Source organism: Sparus aurata, chromosome 6, assembly GCF_900880675.1.
Source record: "Sparus aurata chromosome 6, fSpaAur1.1, whole genome shotgun sequence".
Classification (NCBI taxonomy): domain Eukaryota; kingdom Metazoa; phylum Chordata; class Actinopteri; order Spariformes; family Sparidae; genus Sparus; species Sparus aurata.
In genome coordinates, this window is record NC_044192.1 from 9,652,029 (window position 1) to 9,676,256 (window position 24,228).

Consider the following 24,228-nt stretch of genomic DNA (forward strand, 5'->3'; position numbering starts at 1 on the left):
ATCCCCCGCCAACCCCCACCTACACATTTAATCAATTACTTTTTGTGGCATGTGTTTCAAACCGCTTGATAGATCTCCACATGAGGTGACAACCCAATCACTAGAATTAATGTTAGTCCAGTAAGTTTCTGCAAAACCACAGATAAGTAACAACTTTTTCAACTGTTTCTTTAGGTAAGAAAAAAAAATGTATATGTATAAAATGTAAAATGTATGTAATGTATCTCTCTTGTCACAACGCTGCACTTGAGGTCTGGTTAGGTTTAGACACAAGCAAACATCACTGTTTGGCCTAAAACACCTGTTTTGTTGACACAAACACAGCTGGACATGGCTCTACCTTCCGTGAAAGAGAGTTCCCCCTCAACAAAAGTGAAGATCCAGTGAAAAATCCAGTGGTGTGATACTTACAAATAACGGAACGCAGACTCAAACTGCGGTCACGCACCTGGGGGCGTTGTTGCCGGGGACTCAGCCACAATCCCCTCCACCTCCTGATGTGAGACGTAAACATTGTGAAACGACACGCGGCATGTTTTGCACCAAGGTACATATACGTAACCTATGACACTCAGATGAATCTGCGGCTTTTGCGCAGGCATTAGCCGCTAACGTTGCATCCCGCTGAGTGGGCTCAACACATTAAAAACAGCGCCGCTCTCCCCGCGTGACCTTTTCTCTTTGCCTTATTTTGCCTCCAAGCCCGGCCGGGGGTGTGGTTAAGAAATCACAACTTTCTGAGGAGATTCTTCACAGTCCTCAAAAGATTTCTGAAACGCTTCTCACTCTGATTAGAGCTTAGGCCAATTGAGATGTTTTTTAAAACACTTTACCGCCGTGTCTATTGGGGGAAAATGATGCAGCCTGAAAAAGAGGCGATAGTTCAGAATGCATGAAAAAGCCTGCATCTTAAAGCCACTTAAATGTTGTGAAAAATAAATAAATAAAAGCCTTTGCCACTCAGCAGTCCTTATTGAGATTCGAGTGGCCCTTGTGCAGCTGGCCATCATCTGCTGCAGTGTCGTCACTTTAAAACTTGCTTGTTGATATTTCACTGAATCAGCCACAATATGGCCTATGAAGTATTTCGCTTTCATATTTTAAGCCGCCGCACGAAGACCAGAGTACCCTGTGTTGAACAGCTGATTTTCTGGGGGATGTGGGAGATTTCCATTCATTACCTCCTTCTCCTCCCAGTGCTCCCTCTATAATACTGTGAAGTCTCGCTCGCACGTTTTCCCTTTACACTGCCGTGACATACTTGCTGGAATCCCTTGAGATATTCCGACGGAGGCTCGGTGATATGATATGTATGAGATTTTTCTACCTTATCAGCCTCATCCAACTCACATGAGCCCTGGGGAGTTCTGAACACACTGTCCAAACCATTCAGTTACCATTTTAAGTGGAGATTGTCTCAGCAGGTTCTTTGCTTTCCTTTTGAAAATAGATAGATAAAGCGGGTCGGCAAGATTTGTTTTAGTCCGTTTTATTTCATCTGGGCACAACAGCATCGCTCTTTCTCTGCACTCGCTTCCTCGCTCCTGCTCTTGTGTCAGCATTGCCGGCGTTGTTTCCACCTACATACATAACCCCATGACGTTTCATCTGAAAATAACTCCTGGAATGCACTGAGCAAGGAAAAAAAGCGGATGTTTTTCCAACAGTTTAAATACATCTGAGGTTGCATTCTTGTCCCAAATGTTTTGTGTTTTTTTGTCTCACAAAGCTCTCCTATGTCCTCCACAGCGCCTCCAAACAACATATCAGTGGTGGCAGAGAACACTCCGGCCCCATTCAGTCGATACCAAGCCCAGAATTTCACTCTCGTCTGCACCGCGAAAGGAGGGAAACCGGCCCCATCGGTGAGTTGTCTGTTGAAGCTGCGCCATGCTGTTCGTCCACCAGGGACCTGCCTTTACAGCGCACGGATCCCTGTTGTTTACAGAGAAACTGTGTTGCATCTTGCTACAGGGTTTGTTTTTTGGGGGGGGATTGTTTGGGGGGGTTTTTTTCACAGACGACTTCCAGTAAAAAAGAAAAAAAAAAAGGAAAAAAAGGCTCTTTAAACAGAATTTTAAAATTTGCATGACAACAGCACAATCCTTGATCTCAGTGCATCCTCACAGACACCCGGCGCTATTTGCTCGAAAAACACCGGTGGATATAAGCTCAGCACAGCCGCGCATAAACACACGGGAAATTGTATTCCCGGTCTTTTGAAGAAGCTGTCACCAGAGCCGCTGTTACATTCATTACAGGCTGACGTGTGATTGATTACCAGCACTAATTTTCGTCATGCAATGTGGTCATTAATAAAGGTAGATCAGATTTTTAGGAAACAGACACATTAGTGTTATTGATGGTCACATTTAAGAGCAATTAATCTAATGGCAGTGACATGATAGTAATGGTTGTACACAGAATTATCACTGTACATGCAGAAAGGCACCAGTGTGCACATGCATGCAGTCAGGCAGACACGAGTGCACACGCTTCAGAGTAGCACCTCGCGTAACTTCCTTTACTCTAAACTTTTTGAAGTGCAAGACAAGGTCTTTAAAGGGTCTGAAGCATATGCTCCTGTGTTCTGTGGCATATGAGCTTACGAACACTGTTTGAGAGCGGTCGCTCGCTGTTTGTTCCCACCGGGTCATTAATCATCGTCCATGGGTGTATGGTAATGGACTCCAGACCCTGAGCACACCCATCTCCTGCAATTATGAGCCCAGTGAGAGGTGAATACAAGGTGAATTTGATTTCCGTTCTCTCAGGTACTTCCTGGATGATGGTGTGATGAGTGAGGTTCTCCCCCTGTTGTGATTTCACAGGGAGCCTTAAGCCATTAAAGCTCAGCACTGCTGGATCCTTTTTTCCAGCACTTAAAAAGAGGAAGGAAGAAAAAAGGAAAGGAGATCAGAGAGGTTTCAGCGGGTCAGTAAGCCCGGACGGTCGCTGTGTCAACGGCCAAGTCACATTGCTGATAATTAGCTTTGCAGTGACTCGGCAAAGCAAATGATCCAAGTCAGCGACTTGAGATAAAAACAGAAATTGAAAGACAGTTTGGCTGCTCCGTTCACCATTGTATTTTTCAGACCGCAGAAGAAACTCTAAGATGTATTGAAAGGTTTAGATATTGCCTTTCAAATGCAAAGAAGCTTTTGTTCTGCAAAGACTTTTCACGATCATTTCAAAGCAGCAGTTTTATCACTCAAGAAATTCAAGTAGCACTGCAAGTCGAAAAAGAGAAAAATATTTTTTTTTACACAGCGATCCATAGAATTAAACTGTTTTGAAGAGAGACCTCAAACACGTCTCCCTACTCTTTAGAAACAAATTCACAAATGACTTTTACGACATGACAAATGGTTCAATTGAGTATCATGAAAAAGCCGATTTTATAATAGAAGGGTGAGAAATATCTGTCGATGGCACAGGATGTAGAAGAGTCCGTGAAAGAGATATTGCAATATTACGAATTTGGAAGCGTAGTATAAGACAGGTAATGTGCTGTATCCAAGGATAAAACAAATTAAACTTAAGGAAAGTCAAGTTTTCAACCTTTTGTTCAGGGCTAGCAGTTGGCTCACAGCTGCAGAGTGGCAGTAATGGACAACAAACATGCAATCAATTAAAAATAATGAGCCGGGATGTATGATCCCCCGCACATATAAGAAACTCATATTGTGAACTTTTGTCACAATACATATTTCAGTTCATCATCGAGATCCAGCCGACTCCAGTCACAACCGTTTTCAAACAAAACACATTTGCTGCCGCTCCTGGACAGTAATCCTCCGGGAAACACTGAATCCAATAACATCCTTGAAATAACAAGACATCTTCAGATTGGCTCATTTTGTTTTCGAAGTGCTTTGCGAACCAAATGAATCTGTTTTATCAGAGAAAGTAGACTCGTCCTCGTACCCACACAGGTGTTCTCAGCTATTCTGTTTGAAGCTCGGTGTTAAAGTGTTCTGGAAGTTTGCTCAAGCCACCAAACTTCCTATACTGATACACTTCACATGTACATATATTGTGTAGGGAAGGTTGCTTTTGAGATGTAATAGGTTAGAATACTAGTTACCTAGTTAGAAATGAATTTAAAATGTTACAATAAAAGTATCTACTTGAACTACTTCATCTCTTATTGATGATTAATGTCTGATTACTTTTCTAACAAATGTTAGAAACTGGGCTATAAAGGGAAAAAGTCTGAAATACAGGAATATAAACCAGGCCGTGTAAAACTCAACAGTGCTCAACACTGATTACTGTCAGATTTTTATGAAAAGGTCTTCAATTTAGCTTGAATTAAGATTGGAAAAATAAATAACGTGCTGCGGCGGAAGGTGCATTATTTCATGTGATTGATTGTGGTTACATTATGCATTTCGATGTTGACAGCATTTTCAAGGCTAGTAAACATGCGTCACACTGTACAGTTATATTAGAGGACATCGCATTGATTGGTGGTGCAGTTCAAACAGGAGAACCAATCAAAAACAGTGCTGAGAGCGTACCGCCCGATGAATGTAGCCTGTCGAGGAAAAAAAAAAACATAGAGACAGCTCCTTGTGAGCCATCCCAGCCTTGATGGTGTTGCATTTAAAATGTGTCCTAATGGCTTTGCTGGCAAGTGTTTCCGCAAATATGCCAAAAGAAGTCCTTCGTGAGCGGAGAGAAGATTCAAAGCGACAGAATGAAGGTTATATTCCACACACATGGAAACACTTTTTACCAAAAAGAATGTGTCTCCTTTGTAATCACCAACATTTTCATTGAAACCATACTTTTCATATAGTTTAGGTCTAAACCACATTCGTATTCATTATTTACAGAGACCCAACATTTCCCCATGAGCAAGCACTTGACATCAGTGCCAGGAAAAAAAAACTGCCTTTTAACAGGCAAAAACAGATTACATAACATTTATTTTGTGATTTTATTACGCAACAGCGTTTCATGTAACTAATGAATCCCCAGCACTATATATATATATATATATATATATATATATATATATATATGTATATATTTATTTTATTTTATTTCTTGTTTTCTTTTTTTTTTTTTACAGCCTGTTGTCACTTCCAGTACAGCAGCCTGTGTGTCAGTGGCCTTGTACACTTACATTTTAAACTGTAGGTATGTCAATTCTTGAAGCCCCACTAATGCAGCAGTGTAAAGAGGGGGAGTAGTCCATGTCAGGGATGGTCGGGGTGGTTGCATCGGTCATATTCGCTAGACTTTATCTCCAGAGACCGGCGTTAGGGACCAAGATTTACCAGTGATTTGTTCTTAATTCAAGTTAACGTACTTATGGGACATGACTTACATTAATGTTGCATGATGTGAGTTGTGTCACTTATCTAAAGCCACGTTGCTGTAAGTTAGTATACTGAATGTAATTATTTTTACCCAATGTATGAACATTTCCTGAACCCAATCAAGATGTTTTTGTGACCAAACCTAACTGAATTGAAACCAGCTGCCACCGTTCATACGTAACAGTCCAGAAGTCATGATATCTTATGTGATGAGAAGTGAACTGTTTAAGCAAGCTTTATTTTGAAACTCCAACCGTACATTGCATATAACATTTTATTGCTAACATTACCACAAAGCCAGTCACATCCAAAACGGGTGCTAAAAGGAAGGCAGTGCGTCATATTTTGAAGCTTAAGGCCACTGACCAAGCTGCCATATTTAATGAGCTGTGGGGGTGAGGACGTGTTAATATTCATGAAGGTATACTGCTTCACCCTGCTCGATGTTAGTCAAGCACTGTTTGTACACACCCACACCGTCCCGAGAAGAGGTTTAATGAGCCAATATGAGTGAAAACACCTGTGTGTGTGTGAGCACCACGAGTGTGAAAGGCCTCTAATGTTTCTAGTGCCCTCCAAAGCATGGAAATCATCTGCTAAAATCATGTTTGTGAGTCATTGTGTGTGCCAGGAATCGGAGGATATTTACTTCTCAATCTTCCACCTTGTGCCTGGATGGAAACTAATTTCAGGGTCGCTTATTAGCCCTCGGCAAACAGACACAGTGTTTACACCGGAATGATGCAAGATACAGTGTGAAGTCAGGACTGCGCCATTCGCGGAGAAGTGAGAAAGAAAACAATTTTAAAGTTACATTGCATTACATTGCCTCTGCAGGGAGTTGATCATGGCCTGTCAAAGTTGCCGCGGACTGTTGGACTAAATCAAAACCGGGCAAACAAACTCTGACAGGTTTCATGGATAGATCTCAGAAGTGCAGTCTCTCTATGATACGCAGTCCTGGAAACTTCTCTTTGAGATCTCATGTGGTTTGTAGTCAGGAAAGGGAAATATTATTTGCAATTTATATGGAAAAAAGTTTGGTCCTTTGGGAAGTCAAGCTCGCTTTCATATTTGTTTTTGGTGTGTCCGCTTTATGCTCGGTTGTCTGAATTTGTTACTGTCATAGCAGAAAAGCTCTGCAGCAAAATATACGTTGCCAAATTTGTCGAATCTTTGCGCGCCACGTCATAATCAAAGCTAAACTTATAGCTACTGTTAAAGTAAATAACGGGCTCCAAAAAGGAGAATTACAAGATAAAAATAATGCACTATTGTTGTTCTTTAATCATTATCGCCACACAGTGTTACAGTGGACTTAAATCCCCATTCAGTTTTAAGAATGAGCGCAAATATGACACTTAAACTGTGATAATTTGTTCTATTTATGCTGTTGTCCATGGTCACGCCGGGTAGCAAAACCTCATTATTAGGTTTGTAAGTATATGCTTAGATGTTGCTTCTTTGGCCCAGTTATGTGACTGCAACTTCAAAAGGCTCCCTCCACTTTTTGATGAAACTCATTTAGTCTTTGTCAGTGCTGCTGCCCCGGGGCTTGTTGCAGAATGAGCTGTTGTCAGCTCTATTTTCAATGTCATATCATTGCAAATGACGGTCTCAATAGTGGCTCACAACTTACAAAGGAATTGGCCAGTTTTTATTGAGCCACCGTTTAATAGCCGCTACATATGACAATTCTGTTGTATCGCTGATATTAAGTCATCTTTGATTCGAGGCATATTTCACCGTCGTTACTGTGAGACGGGAATGAGTTCCGTAATACGCTGCATATAAAGACTGCCCTCAATTTCAAATGTACGCATGCACATGGCGATATTGGGGACATTTTGTATCTAATGTGTTTCCAGCGCTATATCATATAATTATGTGTTCAGCCACTCTTTATCAAATGAGGTCAACAAGAGATACAGAGTGAACATTGAAACTAACATTCATCTACAGAAACTTACATTTACAGTATTTTTGGGCCAAGTGAAGGCAGCAGAAACAAACAAACAAACAAAAAACATTAATATATTACTAATTAAGTTGAATTCAAACAACAACACTGACAAACCAGTGACCATAGTTCAAGTCTGTGTTTCAACATTTTCAAGTGTGAAGCCATCAGTTATTTCTAAGGAAACCTCGGGACAATTTCAGGCAAGTTTGTGGCAAACAAAAAAGGGAATTTTAAGCCTAAAATTGATGTTTTCCAACCTTGACCAAGTGTGCCTTGAACTTAGCCAGAGCAAAATCATAGCATTGTGACAAGACGGACATTTAGAATTGAAGCAAAATTGCAACGTGAAGAAATGTAAAGTTGTAAATTATCTGCGGTTCTGCAGAAACACACCTTATCAGCATTTATTCTGGCAATGGGTTCGGAAACTTGCCATAAATCTCTCAGGCAAAAATAAAAACATCGATGTAAAAGATATTTATTATACCTGCTGTAATCATAATGTCATTTTAATATAAAGTCACCCACATTTTATGTTCCCAGGCCTCAAAAAATGTTGTTCTGTTTCCAGAATAAAGGGTCCTCTCATGGAATGCACTGCTTCATATACAGACGCTGTTAACAGAAAGTGGAGAGAAAATGGGTAGGAAGCACGAGGGCTGCTGATTGTGCTAGAATCCTCTCAAGTAATTAAGAGAAAGCAATGTGAAGCAAACAGTGTTTGTGCAGCAAATGTTATTTTTATCATCAGTTTTCCCATAATTTGTTTTTTTATTTTTTTATTTTTACCTTTAGATTTCAAATATTTAGGAATAAGTACCAATAACGTTTTTTATAGCGATAAGCATTATTAAAATTGTGTGTGGGGGGGAGGAAAAATCTGCTTGTAGGGCCGTTAAAACTGCTTTATACTCATTTCTCTATCTCTGCCTGAGCGTTAATGATGAACCAAATGAGTCAAACGAGACCTTCTACTCTAAACTTTGAGCACTAAACAACTGAACATGCGGCGTAGTCGTATTCCGACACTGCTTTGATCAACCAATATAGACATAAGCACCATACAAGTATCAGCCTTGACTTCATCTCATAAGATTTGTGTTTGGATATGTTTGCTTTGGTCCTTAACGAATTCAAAGATATTCCCTGTTGCTATGCAACATCCTCTTGCTTCTCTCCCGCATCCAGCACATTGTCTGTCACTTCACTCTGGCTGAGCGTAGACTTCTTAAAGTGTTGAAGTTTATCCAACACTGCAGCTGTTGCATGACTAGTTACACTGATGTTAAAAGCCGTTTTAGAAAGGCTCCTCACACTTCTGCCTCATCATGTTCTCCCCATTGGTTCTTCAACTGTCACATTAAGATTAAGAGTTACATTTTAATTTTCAAAAGTGAAATAGTTGGGGGCTTTTTTGGTTTTTCTTTCCTAACAAAGGGAGATGTTCATCTCAGATGCCACTTTTACAGGAGATAAAACATGACTAAGTGCCTTCTAGGGCGTTTGTATCAATTTTACTCTGAATGTGGCATGAATTTCTGTGTGCAGGTGATTCACTGCATACAGCTGCTGCCCTCTCTATATGTTTTTTTTGCCCCTGCCCCTCAGACATTGTTAGTCTGCCACTGGTAACTGACAAAATTATATAAAATTACATGCACACATTTCTGATTTTTGCCATATATTCATATATGTCTTATGTTGCGCTCAATAACTGTTGTTACCCCCAAAGCAAGTATGGGGTCATCTTCCTACATAGCTTGCCACCTAGCTTAATTCATACTTCCTCGACTCGTGTTGAAAATGTTAACATCCAAGGCTAGCTATGACAGCTTCCAATGACATTGGCAGGACTATAGCATCAAGCATCCACTGAGCATTGTTGTGATTCCATCTGTCAAATGGTTAAAAGAAATGGCTGCTACATGATCTGATTTGATGTGTTGCGATGTATGATCTGGAGAAACATGCATTTTCCATGACCTTGGCATGAATACAGTCATGCAGCATTCTTTAAACATGTTGTCTATCCTCCACAGATGTCAGTGAAATAAAAGCGTGTTTTATGTTTCATCCTTGCAGCCCCGCATCATAAAATGGAATTCTATTTGTCCATATAAAGGCCCAGCAGGGTTGTGAGGGAATAATATTGTAGCCGATAGCTTATTTACTATAATATACCGTAGGTTTGGAGATTACTATGTCTGTGTGCAGTTTTCCCGTGTTGCAGCATAACATCAATTCTCTGTGAACTTCTTATACTATCAAAAGCTGCTACTTCCCACCACTTTTAGGCGACACTCAGCATGCCAAAATCCCCCACTGGAGCTTGGAGGGAGCTGAATACAATCAACTGCATGTGTTAAAATTGTCTAGTATTATGTTTCGAGATCTGTCAGCATCTGATGCCACTGAAGCAAGCTGGTGACATATCAATAATAGCTTCCCAGTGCCACTCATTAGAGCATCCTCAGAGCACAAGCAAGCACTGATTGAAAAGAAGAAAGATAATGACAGTTAATAATAAGAAGGAAAGCTGATTAAGTCATGGCCAGGATCCTGCTCGCTGCCTCCCTCCTCTTTCGCTCCCCTTTTCTCGTGCCTCTGCACTCTCATTGAATCATTCTGTCAGCGTGAAAATTACCGCCTTGTCCCTTTGACACCGCCATGATTAATTGCAGCAACATAAAGGTGTATATGGACCAATGCATGATTGTTACGTTTTCAAAAAGGTTTTCGCTTTTGAGATGCTGGCGAGGTGGGGGCAGCTTGGCAGCGTTCAGAGTGCAGGTGCTTTCATCCCCGTCTATTCACAGGGAAAATGCAAAAAGCCCTTCTCATGCCATCCCAGCTTAATTTTACCACCGCTGTATGCCATTGTGTATGGGCTACTGCTTAGAATTACATCTCTCTTTTTTTTTCTCTCTGTGCTAATTCATTTCAGAATGAAGTAAGTGGTTTCTGTCTGGTTTCATTGTCTGCATATATTGGACTATGAAGTGTTTGGGGATTTATAACAGAGGCGTGATTGATAATCACTTTATTCCATGCAGTAACACTGTCTGTGAAAGAACAATACAACAGCAACGCCAAAAAACACTCAAAAATCCCCTTTTACATGAGAGCAAACACTAGTTTTTCAGTCCTATAGCGGCCAAATGTTTTACCTAACAGGCCATTGTGTTGATTAAAGGCAGTAAACCCATTTTGCACGTTGCACTGCATGCTCGCTAAAACAATAGACACATGTTTTATAATCTCCTGAGAGGACATGTTTGGGACTTCATGATTCAAATGTTGCATTTCAAGCCATATAAAAACAACATGAAATGGTCTGTTGTGGGACAATGCGCCATTCAATAACTGTTTTTTTTTGCTTTGTGTGACATAAAAGACATTTTTTTTTCCATTAATACAGAATACTACATGCAGGATTATCACACAGCGTGCAGCGCTTCTAAAGCAGCAACCCAACAAAAGTTCCCATGTCACTTTTTGAAATGCAGCCGCTTATTGGAGACATGTATCACAGCGAGAGACGTCCTCGGCGTTATTTTGGCAGCTTTATAATCACTTGTGGAAAATTAATCAGTGTTTGCGCTCCCATTTGAACAGACGTGAAAGAAGTGATGCGTTTTTTTCTGTTATCTCTGCCTGTCAGACAAGGAAATGTGGGAAATGAGATTTTAGCAAATTACTAGGTAGCTTGAATGAATACAGACCAAGTTTACAGTGGTGGCAGATGTCTCCTTAATTGTGCTTGGATTTTAAGATGAATTGTTGATTGATTCATATTAATATTTACAAAGATACAAGCGTGGCTTGATGGCTCGCCACATCGAATGTAGTCTCACAAGGGACCATTGTCGCAGGTCTCTCTCATTCGTCTTTTTCGGCTGCTGTGAGCCGTCCGGTACGTTCTGAAACGCCATCAAAAAGCATTTCAAAACACATTTCTACACACATCTTGGCCCTGCAGAGCTGCATCCCACTCAGACAAATCGTTTTAATCTCAAGTCACGATTTGTTAGGCATTAATTGAACGGTGTCTCAGAAGTTGGCATTTTCCAGCCCGATATATTCAACAGTAAAATAAAAGTGCTCACATTTAAGTCAAAGACCCATCGTAGCCAACACTTTCTGCTGATTGGCATTCCATTTAACGCGATTCTCTCACGCGAGCTGCTGCCACTGCAAAAATATGCAGGGGGGGGGGCAAAGTCACAAAAGTGAGAATGATGACGCCTTTGACTCTGAAAAAAAGGCCTGAACAAAGACGATGAGTCGACAGAGAAATCAAAGCTGATTGGAAGCCGCTTAACAGGAAATCAGCCGGAGAACATTACAAATAACAAGCTTAAATGACCGAGTTCGCCACACTTCCCCAACGTTTCTTCATATTTCTATTTATATCCGTGTCTGCAGTATTTTCCATATCCATATGTGATCTGCTTCCCGGTAATGAAAGGGGAAAAGGAAAAAGCAGCAGAACTGCAGGATAATGACACAGGAATAACACTTCAGTCTCTCCCTGCAGCTACATACCTGTTATCCCATTCATTCATGTCTTTGATGAAACATTGATTGATTCCTTTTCTTATACTTCAAGCAGACAGGTGGCGACGAAAGATATTTAGTCATGGTGGGATCCTTATGAATAGGTAAACCGAGGTTTGATATTCTGCTGCAGGTAACACCTCAGTGAAGGTATTATTTCTGACTGATTCGGAGCTCACGCAGCACAAGCCTCTGTGCACGACGTTAAGTCATGTAGCCGTTTAATCACTTTTTTCTTTAATGCCTATAAATTAACTTGTCTGTTAATGTTTACAGAAACAAATCAGTTATCAGGGCTTACGCAATTAATTCCCTTATTATACCGATCCATCGCCAACACAGGTGTTTTTGTGTACCCACACCATTTTGTCCAACAAAAGCTACAGAACAGGTGCACGGATCGTTCTAATCCACGCTGCTCTCCTCTCCACCTGCTGTGATAATTAATGAGGTGTTTTAATACGCAGTGAGAAAGCTCCTTCTCCTTGCAAGTTGTCGAGAAGCTGTAGGAGTTAGCAGCAGACGCAATGGGGTCATTGTGGATCCGAGGTTGATGTGTGCGCTTCCTGTTGCGCTACTGGATTTTAAGCTCCGGCTCCACGGAGCAGGCGGCTGAAAAAAAAAAGCGGTGGGTATTAAATGTTTCCACATGGCAAAATTCATCGGAGGGAAATGTTTTAATCTATGGTGCTTATTTTGTAAATGATGCTATATAAATGCTATAATTGGTGCTTAAGACTGGTAACTGCAGAAGGCTGTAATAGATGCTGTTGAGTTAACATCAGGGCTGCCCAAAGTGGGGCCTGCAGGCCAAAGTTGGCCCACTATATGGTTCAATATGGCCAGCCAGATGTTTGTGGCAGAATATTAAAGACAATTATTGTTTTTATTAAAGCAATGTTGAAGCTGTTTTAGGTTTTTTAAAGTCAAAACATGCAGAACCTCTGATTATCCTTAATTTGTGCCTGGCGGATACTTTGCGCAGGAAGTCAGTCAATTAAAGGAAACATGTTATGCTAATTTTCAGGTTTATAATTTCATTACGGGTAACTACTAGAATAAGTTGACATGCTTAAATGCTCAAAGACACATCAGTCTTCTCACACTGTCCAGTGCTGCAGCTCTGTTTTAACTCCGGTCTCTTTAAGCAAACCGGAGCTACACTCAACCTTCCTTTAGAGAAGCTTTTTATTTGTTTATGTTCCTGAGAAACATCTCATACGTGTGTTCCAGCTAAATAAAAAGGAAAGCTGTACCTGTAGCCGTGGCCGTGGCCATTATTCATCTTTTAACAACAGATTGCACTAATGGGATTTCAGAATATCTCCAACAAGGGCAATTATAATCAGACGTTATAGACAGGATGAATAAAAGAAAAACCTTCAAGATCTCAAATGTGTTTTTCTCTAATGAAATATTTAATCAAATATAATGAAAACGTAATGAAATAACTAATGAGAACTGCGCGCATCAGCCTCAGTATTCACATTCCAAAGCGAAACTAACTAAAAAGAATGGGTTTTCATGTTCAAAGTAAAAGTGTTTCTGAACCCTCTGCACCGAAAGTGTAGTGCAGGCAGATGGGGCCGTGGAGCAATTCAGCACTCATAGGTAGGAGCGTCATGTTTGTTGGGAGGATGAGTAAAGTTTCTCCTTTTCTGTGGCACGGACATCCACCAGTACTGCTGAACGCCTTTGTGCAAGGTCACCCAGCCCCATGTGGATGTGTACCAGCCCGCTCTGATGGCAGGCATTAGAAAGTTTTTAGAGTTGGCTATAAATACTATCATACACCCCGGCAGCACAACACAGCTTGTAATATAATGATGTTGCATCTGTCTTTCCCAGCATAACCTCATCAACTAAGGGGGCCCACACAGACAGCCCTCATTCATCAGTGTTTTAAAATAAAGTTGCTAAAGTAAAGGTTACATTGGATGAAGCTCTGAAGGCTTGCGAATCATCGGACAGGCTCCGTCCTTTTCAAATGAACTGTGTGAATTTTGGAATAAATTCTCAATGGTATTTCACTGTGCAGTAAGTGTCCTTCATGCTGAATACCAAAGTTAGATAGCCTAGTTTTTATATTTTGACCCAGGTTGAACTTAAACATGATGTTCAATTGTGAGGAGTTGTATGTTTTGACACTTTAAAGGTGAAGGATTATTCCCAAAAAGTGCCAAAGCGTGCACAGCTGCATTGTGGCCGACACATAATAGACTCTATCCCTTTTATGAACATGAACATGTATTTTTTATTTTATTTTTTTATTCCTGAAGAGTTTGGCCTAATCCCTACTTGTTGACACTCATTATTGCTGTTTACCCACGCAAGGCATTGGCCGTGGAGGTGGCAACATATCAAAGCACGCTTCAATCATCTCCTAACAAAAACCTCAATCAATACATTGAGATGCAGCGTTTGAATAAGAGCTCTTTGATTTTATGCAAATTGAATTCAAATGACCAAAGGACCCCAATAGAGCTGCAGATTAAAAAAATCCATTTTACAGGGAAAAAGAAAAAAATGTTTGTTTCATAAATATCAACAGCGCAGGCAGTGACTGTACAACCTTATTTCAATGCTAATATCTGGAGGTCATGAGGCTGAAATGGGAGATTAGGCACCCAGATGTTATTAGACTCATGAAAGAGTGAAAAAAGTCCTGTGATATCCCGGGAAAGCCGTCCCGGTGGCTGAGCATGCTGCTTCAGGTCTGACACAGCAGGTCATTTCGAAGGCTGCACTAGTTTTTTCCAAGCAACTATTAAGTTGAAAGCAATCCTTCTCTGAAAAAAAAACTCTCGCCAAAATGCAACCTAGACTTTTTTTGTGAATGTACCCGAGTCAAACCTTCTTATAAACGAATAATTACAACGAAAGAGGCACTTTTAAGATTTACCGTATTTTCGTTTTCGTGTCAAACTCATTTTCAATGGGAGTGCTACGGGCGCTTTTACCATAGCATCAAAATCTCTATTTTTAAAACACTTAGAAGGCTCGACACAACATGAAACTTTGCTCGTAGTATCACCAGGGTCTCTGCACATGAACACGAGCATTGAGAACATTGTTTGTGTACACAGAGTTTACTAAAAAGAAAGTTTTTGAACTACTTAGATTAGCAGATGCTTATTCCGCTAGCTGCCGTCCTGTCAATGGAGAAGTAGCAGCTGCTGAGGTGAGTTGTTAAAAAACTGTGAAAAAAAAAAATAAAATTGTTTCTGTGTACACAAACAATGTTCTCAATGCTCGTGTTCATGTGTAGAGACCCTGGTGATACTACGAGCAAAGTTTCATGTTGTGTCGAGCCTTCTTAGTGTTTTAAAAATAGCAATTTTGATGCTATCGCTAAAGTGCCCATAGCACTCCCATTGAAAATGAGTTTGACCTGAAAACGAAAATACGGTAAATATTAAAAGTGCCTCTTTCGTCATAATGATGCTTTTACACGAAGGTTTGACTCGGGTACATTCACAAAAAAAGCCTAGGTTGCATTTTGGTGAGAGTTTCGCTTTATCCCCTTTTAAAATGCCTGTTCAAACTCTGCTGTCACACGCTATGCCTCTTTTGCTTGAGGATTGCTGGCATGCTATCCAGATTCACACCGGGGTGGCGTTATGCCACCGTTGTCTTGTTCAGTGTATAAAAGGAAAAAGCCAGTGTACTGGTGGTCCTTCATTGTAGCAGTATTGCAGGATCTCAGCGTATAAAAGGCTTCTGGATTCATTGTTTTGGTTTTTCCAGTTCACAACGTTCCCTTTTTTGATTCACTCTCACTGCTTCCATCAGCCCCATTTCCAGCCACAGCAGGAACCTATTTCCAGCTATAAGAAACAGCTCTATTAAACCCACAGTACGCTGCCTGCCAAGCACCAAAAGGAACTGACAAAGTCAGGCTGGTGAACGTTGTGAAGGATTTCGCACCTGAAGAGAAGACTGACTATTACATTCACCAGGTGGCCAGAAACAGGACTTCAAATTGATGCTAATGTTTTTCTCCATGTCCGCTGGATGTGTAGAGAGGGAACTGTTTGTTAATATCAACTCCGTGAGGGACGGTGTTTTGCATTGTGTGTTTTTTCTGCCAGAGTTCTCCAAAAAAGGGGGGAAAAAAAGTGCAGTAAAATGTGTCCTTCCATCTCTTGTTGCTGATTGTCACTCAGTTTCGATGCTCCTTGTTCTGTCTCAGGTGTACTTCAAGCGAGATGGTGAGCTGATAGAGGTGATCTCCTACACTCCGGCCTCCACCAGCGAGCAGGGCGGCGGCTCAGCAGGGGTGAGAGGAGCCCGGCCGCTCATCAGCAGGGACCTCGACGACACTAAACTGCAGCGGTCCCTCTCCCTTCTGGACCCAGAGGGGCGGGCGGCACGCCTGTACACAGAGAGCCCCAGTCGCGTCCACACTCAGGGCCAGCAGGCCCACGAGCCCAGCCCTGCGACAGAGGTCATCCCAGAGACAGTCGTGAGTCGGGAGTTCCCCCGCTGGGTCCACAGCACGGACCCTCTCTATTACTTTAGCCACACTCACCTCCCCCAGAGTGACGGCTCTGTGGTGGTGCAGGCCCGGCTCACCTGGACCCTCAACCCCCAGCTGGATAACGATGCCCTGTTCAGCTGCGAAGTTAAGCACCCAGCACTGTCCATGCCCATGCAGACAGAGGTCACTCTGGGTGAGTAGGACACACACGAACTTGTTGTTTTCGCATGCTATTCTCATTCCCCTGACCACCGTTTTCTCATCTGTCCTCTATTCCTCCTCCCGCTCCATCCAGCACACTCCACCTGGAGACACACACTCTCACACACCCTTTTCTCATTTCTTCTCCCTTTTAATCTCCTGCTGTCTCCTTGTATCCCCTTGCTGCACTTGGAAACCGACCGGGTCCCCTTATGTCTCCTTTGCAAATGTACTCAGAACAACACTGATTTTCATCTGATGCCCGCTTAATTGTGTTACAGCTGAGCAGATTGCCAGTTTAGCGGCGAATGCAAAACTCAGAGTGACTGACAGGGCAATTCATCGAGCTGTCTGTTGCTAGATTGAGTTAACTCAGTAGCGTTATTGAAAAAGTCAACCTGAATTAGAGAAGTCAAATGAGAATTTAGACACACTGACCATTGTTACAGCCCTGGAGAGACAATTTCAGAGATTCTAGCTTTCTTCAAACTTCGGTGATCGCCTCACTTTAGCTCTCCAGTCCCGTGCCTTAGCTTTTTTAATCTGAGGGACAGCCCCTGAAACATGTTTGTTTCATCTGCACACTATCATAGCAGAAGACACAGCGATGCAGATACTGAATGCTGAAAACAGGAGTCACACTTTAAGGGAAGAGTTTGCATTGCGCTTTAATGGTGTGTGATCCGAGAGACACACATACACGCACGCACAGAGTTATTTTTTTAATCTAAAAACAAAGATGGCTTCCAGCGCATCCAATTAACACTTCAAAGGCGATACGTTGGCATGGTCCTCCTGGAAACAAGCCACGCAATCCTGACATGATAAACAGAGACATTATCTTCCGTGAGATGCAAGCAATGGTTGAGGGCAGAAAGAAAATGAGGAGATTGTGGCTCGTACATGTTTTGCTTGCTGCATTGTGTCGGGCTGTCAGTGTTTTATCTCCCATCACCACATTTCATCTAATTAAAAACTGTCACTCCTAATATGCTCGTGAGTGAGCCGTGGTCGCTCCGAGTCAATGTATGGATACGTCATCATCATCTGGAAGTGGAAAGTCTTTATTGGGCTAAAGAAATGACAAGTAGGGATTTGAAGTGTCTTGTACACAAGGCACACCACAGTTTTTTTCTCGCCTTAGCCGTGGCCCATTGTTATCAAGGAAGATCCGATGGTCGAGAAAGTCTGTGAGTAAGTTCTGTTCTGTGCTCTGTTAAGAAGAAAGTTGAACAGTTGAAAAGGTAGTATCAGCAAAATGTCCTCTTTGGGTATATATAATACATATAGATATATTTATATTATATAGAATCAGGGGTCATATTACTGGAGTAACCGCTGACTGTTGCTAACTGTAGCTGCCATTTGCTAGTTAGCTCAGTTAGCAGACGAAGCTGAAGACTTAAAGCTGATAAGCATGAATAATTCTTACATATTGTGCATTTAAAATATCGTATTGTGTCCAGGTAGTAGTTGAAATTTTCCCCGATGAAATGGGAAAACCCTTCAAGACCCTCATACGTCATCAGTAGTCATTGATGGGGTTTACATAAACATGCGCAAGCAGACATTTCCGAGCTTCAGCTGTGGGAATTTCTCCTGCGTCACTATGACAATCCTGTCATTATCACAATGCCTTGACGGTCCTGATTCATTCACAACTTCCCAGTATCAGTCAAGTAAATAACAAGCCCTTTTTCATTACCAAGCCACTAGCTGAGCTTTATAGGCCAACATCAGCAACCTGTGCTTTCTACCCTTATAGTCTGGACTAATATTAGAGTAGCGGCACCAAGAGTAGCAACTCTGATGCTGGACTTTATTTAAATTTTGGGCGTCACGTGCCATCAAGAGGGGTGGATGCAACATTTAAATATGTCAAAATGAGGGACAAATCAGTAATAACAATGTAACGTTAGCTAGTTAGCAACCTAGTCATCAGCAAATTGGTAGCGGTCGATTGATACTTGTGTTAAAGAAAACAAGAGCTCTGTGTGGAGGGCAATGTAGGACTAACACTTTGCCCTACTTTTCTATCTCAACAAGAATCAGGACACCCTAAACAAAACTGAGGTTAAGGCCTAGGGTTAAGGGGGAATCAGGTTTGGGCTTTAGATACATGATCCAAAAACATCATCAGTACCTTTTATTGATGCAAGTCAGTACAACGCAGTTCATGGCCCGTCCACTTTTTTATGTCCCAAATAGCAGCTTGATGTTTGGAAAATAAAAGAAAATGCATCGGATATCACGTGACACAGCTGACTCTGTGGATCTGAACGTGGACATTAGCAGATGATCTTGTAGTTTCAAGTTGAACTATCCATCAGTCCGGCTTTGTTTTGACAGCACATTCACAGTTTGCTGCTTGAGAAAAAAAAACTTTTGGGTTAATTTCACTTCTGCACTTGTCTGCCAAGAAGTTTTCCTGCCAAAAATCCATATACATATCTGGGTAAATAGGGTGAATCTACAGGGTCTCAATTAGTGAGGAAGGGACACTCCTTTCTGATGTAGCTCTTGAATCAGATTTTACTTCAGACTGACGAGAGGAGCGTAAATATTGTGCAGAAAAGCTGAAAGGACTGGGCTTGTATTTATTCTATATTTCTCTTACTGTCAAACAAATCCCATGAAAAGATAAAAGCCCAACCTTGTTTATGACACTCAGCCCAAAGCTTTTTGGTGCCTATTGAAGACATAAATCTGTAGAAATGGTTCACACACAGAGAGATGGGAACAAAACACATCAAAAAGTGTCAGAAACTCAAAGTACAGAAAAAATACAAAAATACATTATGTACAAACTCATATTATCATGTTAGGTATTAAGTACAGCTTTTTTTTTTTTTTTTTTTTTTTACCAGCTGCTGTTCATCTGGATCACAAATTAGATACATTATGTGACAATGACCGCTCTGTGATGGACCTGACAGGACATGTCGTGTGATTCATTTGCATTTAGCCAAAAAAACCCTGGGGATAAAAATATGTCTTATTTGAAAATAAAATGACATATTAAGCAATGAAAATAAGCATTTTTTTGCCAAGTAAATCTTATTTCGTAAGGCCAATAAAACACAAATTACAAACTCAAAACTGACACATAAATATATATTTTAAATATATTCAATTGGATTTTAGCCCATAACTATACACAGACAGTCCACTTGAAGATAGTTTAATATGTTTTAGAGTGAGGCTGCTTAATATTTTCAAACAGCTGTAGTCTTTAGCAAACATTACTCAAACAAGATAAGTAGTCCATTTGTTTGGAACTATTTTGATCTGTGTTTTAATACACTGTTAGTGCACTAGTACAAGTACTTAAGGCAGCAGGATGGTGTGCCACACTTGAGACTGATTCAAATAATAATAGGGAACCTTTTCACCCAGTGCCACAGTCTGGCTTATTGATGTCTGTTAGGCTTTCAGATGGTACTTGTAGAATTAATTTATTGCTGTTTTTGGACTCTTCATAGAATTTGTCAGTGTCAAGAAAAATATAAAATTTTGCCAGCCTCAAGCTTTAAACCATTTAATCAATCTGTGCAGAGGAGAGGGCCCAGTGTCTTAAAAAAAGCCCCTTTGGCCCCTGTTTAAAAACCGATTGCTGCAATTGCCAATGTCACTTTCTTCAAATGGGAATATCTCACACCGGAAAATCATCTTTTAAATTGTAATAACTGTCACTGTCACATCCCGAGTGGATAGAAATATAGCACGTCGCATGCACGACGGAGACAGCGGCAACAGCTGAAGGTATAATGGCAGGAGCTGTCTTCTGCAGACAAAGTATTGCACTAAAGACTCTAACAGCTCCTTCACATGTTGATGATAAAACAGATGACACACCCTGAGGAGAATCGGCCCTGTGAAACTCTAGCTAAATGTCAAAGGCGCTAATATTTTGACAAGCTTCTCTCCCCGCTGTGTTTGAAGTCATTAATTTATCACTACCTTTGTTCTTTTAAAGAGATGGTAGGAGCATCAGCAGACACTCCAGATTTGTTTTTTTTTTCTTCACACCACCTAAAGAAAAAGAGAACAGAAAATGTGGCGTTTGTTGATTCTAATTGGAGCACACTTGAAATTCAAAGCATTCGCAGACCTGCTGGGGGCTCGATCCATCTTGGAATGGAGAAGTAGAACAAAAATAATATGGCTGTGATTCAGGTCAGAGGTTATTACAGTAGAAATTTGAATTGGCTCATAGCACAGACAAAACGGAACATGTCTTTTTAAAGTATTTAGCGTTTCTCTTTTTAATCTGTAATTGGATGTGACTGTGTAAAACAGCTCGCCGAAGGTTTCCCAGCAATGACATACCCAATTCATTTATATTATGCAGCCATAACTGGATAATTGCGCTCAGGAGCTGTCTGACTGTATGTACACACACTCTCCTGGTTCTCTCAGGTGTGTTTGGCCAGGAAATGAAAAGGAGGTCTTCGCAGTGCCCATAAGTAATAAATCTTTCAAAGATTTAATACTGCCACATGAGAAGGAGCGACAGTCTGACAATCGACAATGTTGCATTACACTTTATGAATATTCATGAATGGCTCCGTGCTCGCCATGCAAATGGACGCGAAGCTGGCGCCCGGCCTTGGTCGTCCCAAAAAAGTGCTATATCTCCTTGAGATGATGTTCCCCAGTCTGTTTTTTTTTCTCCAAGATTGTGTTTGTGACCATAGCACACCTTAATAATTAAAGGTAGTTCTCTGCTTTGGATTTACATGAGCTAAGGTGTTTATTATTCAACCTCATTCGACACGTGGTGGAATTTCTCATTTCGTGCACAGTTCAGCAGTGAGAAGAGATCCAGGCTTCCTCACATCTCCCAGTCATTTTTTTTTTCTTTGCCAGACCGTGATAATCAAAGAGCAGATGCTCAGTTTCAGGAAGGCGTCTGTGATCTGTGTGTGTGTGTGTAGGTGTGTATCTGTGTGTCCATTTTGGGGGATTTTATGCATACAGTATGCATATGGTTATTTGTATGTAAATGTCTGCATGTGCGAGTGTGTGTGTGTCTGTGTATTTTCCCATGCAAATCTATATGTGTTTTGTGTACCTAGTATGTTACTTGTACCTGTGTTCATCGGCAGCTCAGTTCCAGATTCATCAATCTGTCTTATCTCCCTGCTTTGGGTCACCTAGTTTATCCGTGAAAGACGTTACACAGCGCCGGATTCACCCCATCAGTGCAATCCAGCAGTCAGTCAGGCTTTTTAAATTCGCTTGCATGCCTCTCCAGCTTCTCTTTTCCAACGCAGCCAGTCACCCAGCTAATGTGACAGGTTCCCCTTCAACTGCTTAAGTCTGTTGTGCAGCTGGGCAGACCTGTTGATGTTTTGGCTTGGTATTAAAGCACACCTGATGCAGGGTGCACAGTTGTTTTTTCTGAGGGGGGGCATGTTTATTTCCTGACCCCTCCTGCAGAGGTAACAGCTCCATCTTGCAATCGGAAGAAGTTGGGTCTTAGGTGACAGTCTCATGGGACCGTGGCTCATTTCCCCTGCGAGGCCCTCGCCCTCAAGAGAGAGGCTGTGGTATGTCCATCACACCGCATGCTGCCCTAATCAAAGGTGGTGACGTAGGACGCCAACTGCCACTGTTGGAGCAAATCCCAGAAATCAGCCATCATCTTCCCCCGCCATATGCCTTGCGAGCTCTATGTGACGCCATGACACCAGTATTTAAAAATACCCTTCCGTAAGTGTGTGGGAGGTGGAAAGATAGGGCTTCACACTGACATGCCAAAAGTAGCCTGTGAAATGCAATCCATCTTCAGCATGAGATGGAACACTTAGCCATGTCAAACTGCTCACATCATGCCAAGAGCACATAAATATGTGGATCCTTTCCTATAATCCCCCACCAATAACAAAAAAAGCTAGACTGTGCACCAGTTTGGATTGCAATGCATTGATTTTCTGGATAAATGAATCAGTTAATGCAGAAAAGCAAGTCGTCTAATGGTGCTTAAATATTAATGACTATCTGCTCTTTCACCCCTTTGTACTGCCTCGAATGCTCCCTAACCATTTTCGTGTGATTCAAATGCTTTTGTTTCTGTTTATAAAAGGCTCCCGCATGATATACTGCACACGGGCAATGGCACATGCTCAATCCTATTTACACATATGATCCTAATTCATTAGTCAGCTAGGCTTGTAGTCAATGGCTGCCTAAGGAAAGGTTCTGCTCCATTAGCCACAGTGGACAGTTTGTTGCCAGATGAATAGCTAAATACTGAGGTCATTTGTCTGTTTATTTATTTATCCTTCAGTTTAACTCATCAATGGAAACAAGCATCCAGTGTGATTTATATTGAGAGTTCAAGCCAAATTAATTGAAGAACTCCTGGGGTGGACAGGCATTATTGATAGGATGCCCTTAGCTTGAGTCTCATTGCATGTGCTGCTCAGTCCATTTGTCTAACATATGGAACTGCACAGCGTGAGAAGCAGTTATCTTTAACGGAATTGTTAATCATCTCAAATTGTCCAGAACCTGCTTATACGGGCCTAATGCAGTATGCTGTGCAGTTTCGCCTTAATGTAATGACTTACCTTTTTTTTTTTTTTTATAACATTATGCAAATCATTCATTTTTATCTTGACACTACATACACAGGACAATCACCAGCCTCACAATATTAGAATGGGCCTACTCCCTCTCTTGCTTGCGCCCCATTGTTTTAGAGGGTCCAAATGAAAGCCATCTGGGGGCTGCTGTCCACACCAAGACAAGGGAATTAGCTCTCTGAGTGTCCCTTATCTCACTGCCTCCACACTCCACCCGGTGCACTCCCATTCTCCTCTAGTAATGAGTATCTACCCAATTTAGTTCTTTTTCTCTCCAAGGGGGAATAAATCCAGCACAGTCCTTCGGATGAAAGAACCTGCAGGTCCCTTGCCTCTCGGCCCGTGACCTTAATTGACAGGAAATTGTATTTGTCTCTCTCCCTCTGTGACAAAACAGGTATCCGACAAGATTTGCTCTCCACGCTCAGTACGATGACCTTTGTCTCTTTGTCTTTTTTTCTTCTGTCTCGTTTCAGCTGCTCCAAAGGGCCCTAAACTCTTCATGTCCCCTACCAGGGCAAAGGTAGGGGACACGGTGCGCATCACTGTGCAAGGATTCCAGGTAGGATCGCCTGGGGTAAGTGCATGGGGTGTTAAGAAGAAAGAAAAAAACAATTCTTCTTCTAATCTTGAATAGAACTGGTGCATGTGTGCCGATAAGCTTGTTCTGTTTTGAAGTGTGCACTCTGTTGGACATAGACATCTTTTCCTCAGTCTATTCAGATTTGCATATTTTCATTTTGTCAACATTTTGACTCCTTTTTAACATTTTGAATGAAGTACACAGGCTGTAAAATAAATTTCAAACCATTTTTGGATTTGGTTTTAAAAGATTCTCATTTGTTAAAAGCAACACTATGTAGAAATTGATATTTTGTGCGATTTGGCGCCCCCCACAGTTTCTGCGTGCAACACTGCTGTTGGAAATACAAATTCAATCTCTGTAATAATTTGTCAGGTGTACTGTAGGTGTTAAATACAAACAAAACTCATTATGACGTAACAATGTCTTGAAAACTCCCTGTTACTGAAACAAGTGATGGCGGGGGCGGAGTGGCTGTGACAGAAACACCATTCATGCTATTACAAGACACTGTACCATCAAAA

At 41.4% G+C, this 24,228-nt stretch overlaps 1 protein-coding gene across 3 annotated transcripts in view; it reads left to right on the forward strand.

Annotated features, from left to right (window-relative positions):
* The window catches only part of igsf21a (immunoglobin superfamily, member 21a), a 312,406-nt gene that overhangs the window by 272,486 nt on the left and 15,692 nt on the right, over nucleotides 1-24,228 (forward strand). For 2 of the 3 annotated variants that reach the window (XM_030420524.1, XM_030420522.1), the window contains exons 5-7: nucleotides 1,750-1,865; nucleotides 16,043-16,523; nucleotides 23,598-23,698. In XM_030420524.1, coding sequence (XP_030276384.1) covers nucleotides 1,750-1,865; nucleotides 16,043-16,523; nucleotides 23,598-23,698 — 698 coding nt within the window. The remainder of the gene's footprint in view (nucleotides 1-1,749; nucleotides 1,866-16,042; nucleotides 16,524-23,597; nucleotides 23,699-24,228) is intronic. The other variant, XM_030420523.1, reaches the window with a different exon arrangement.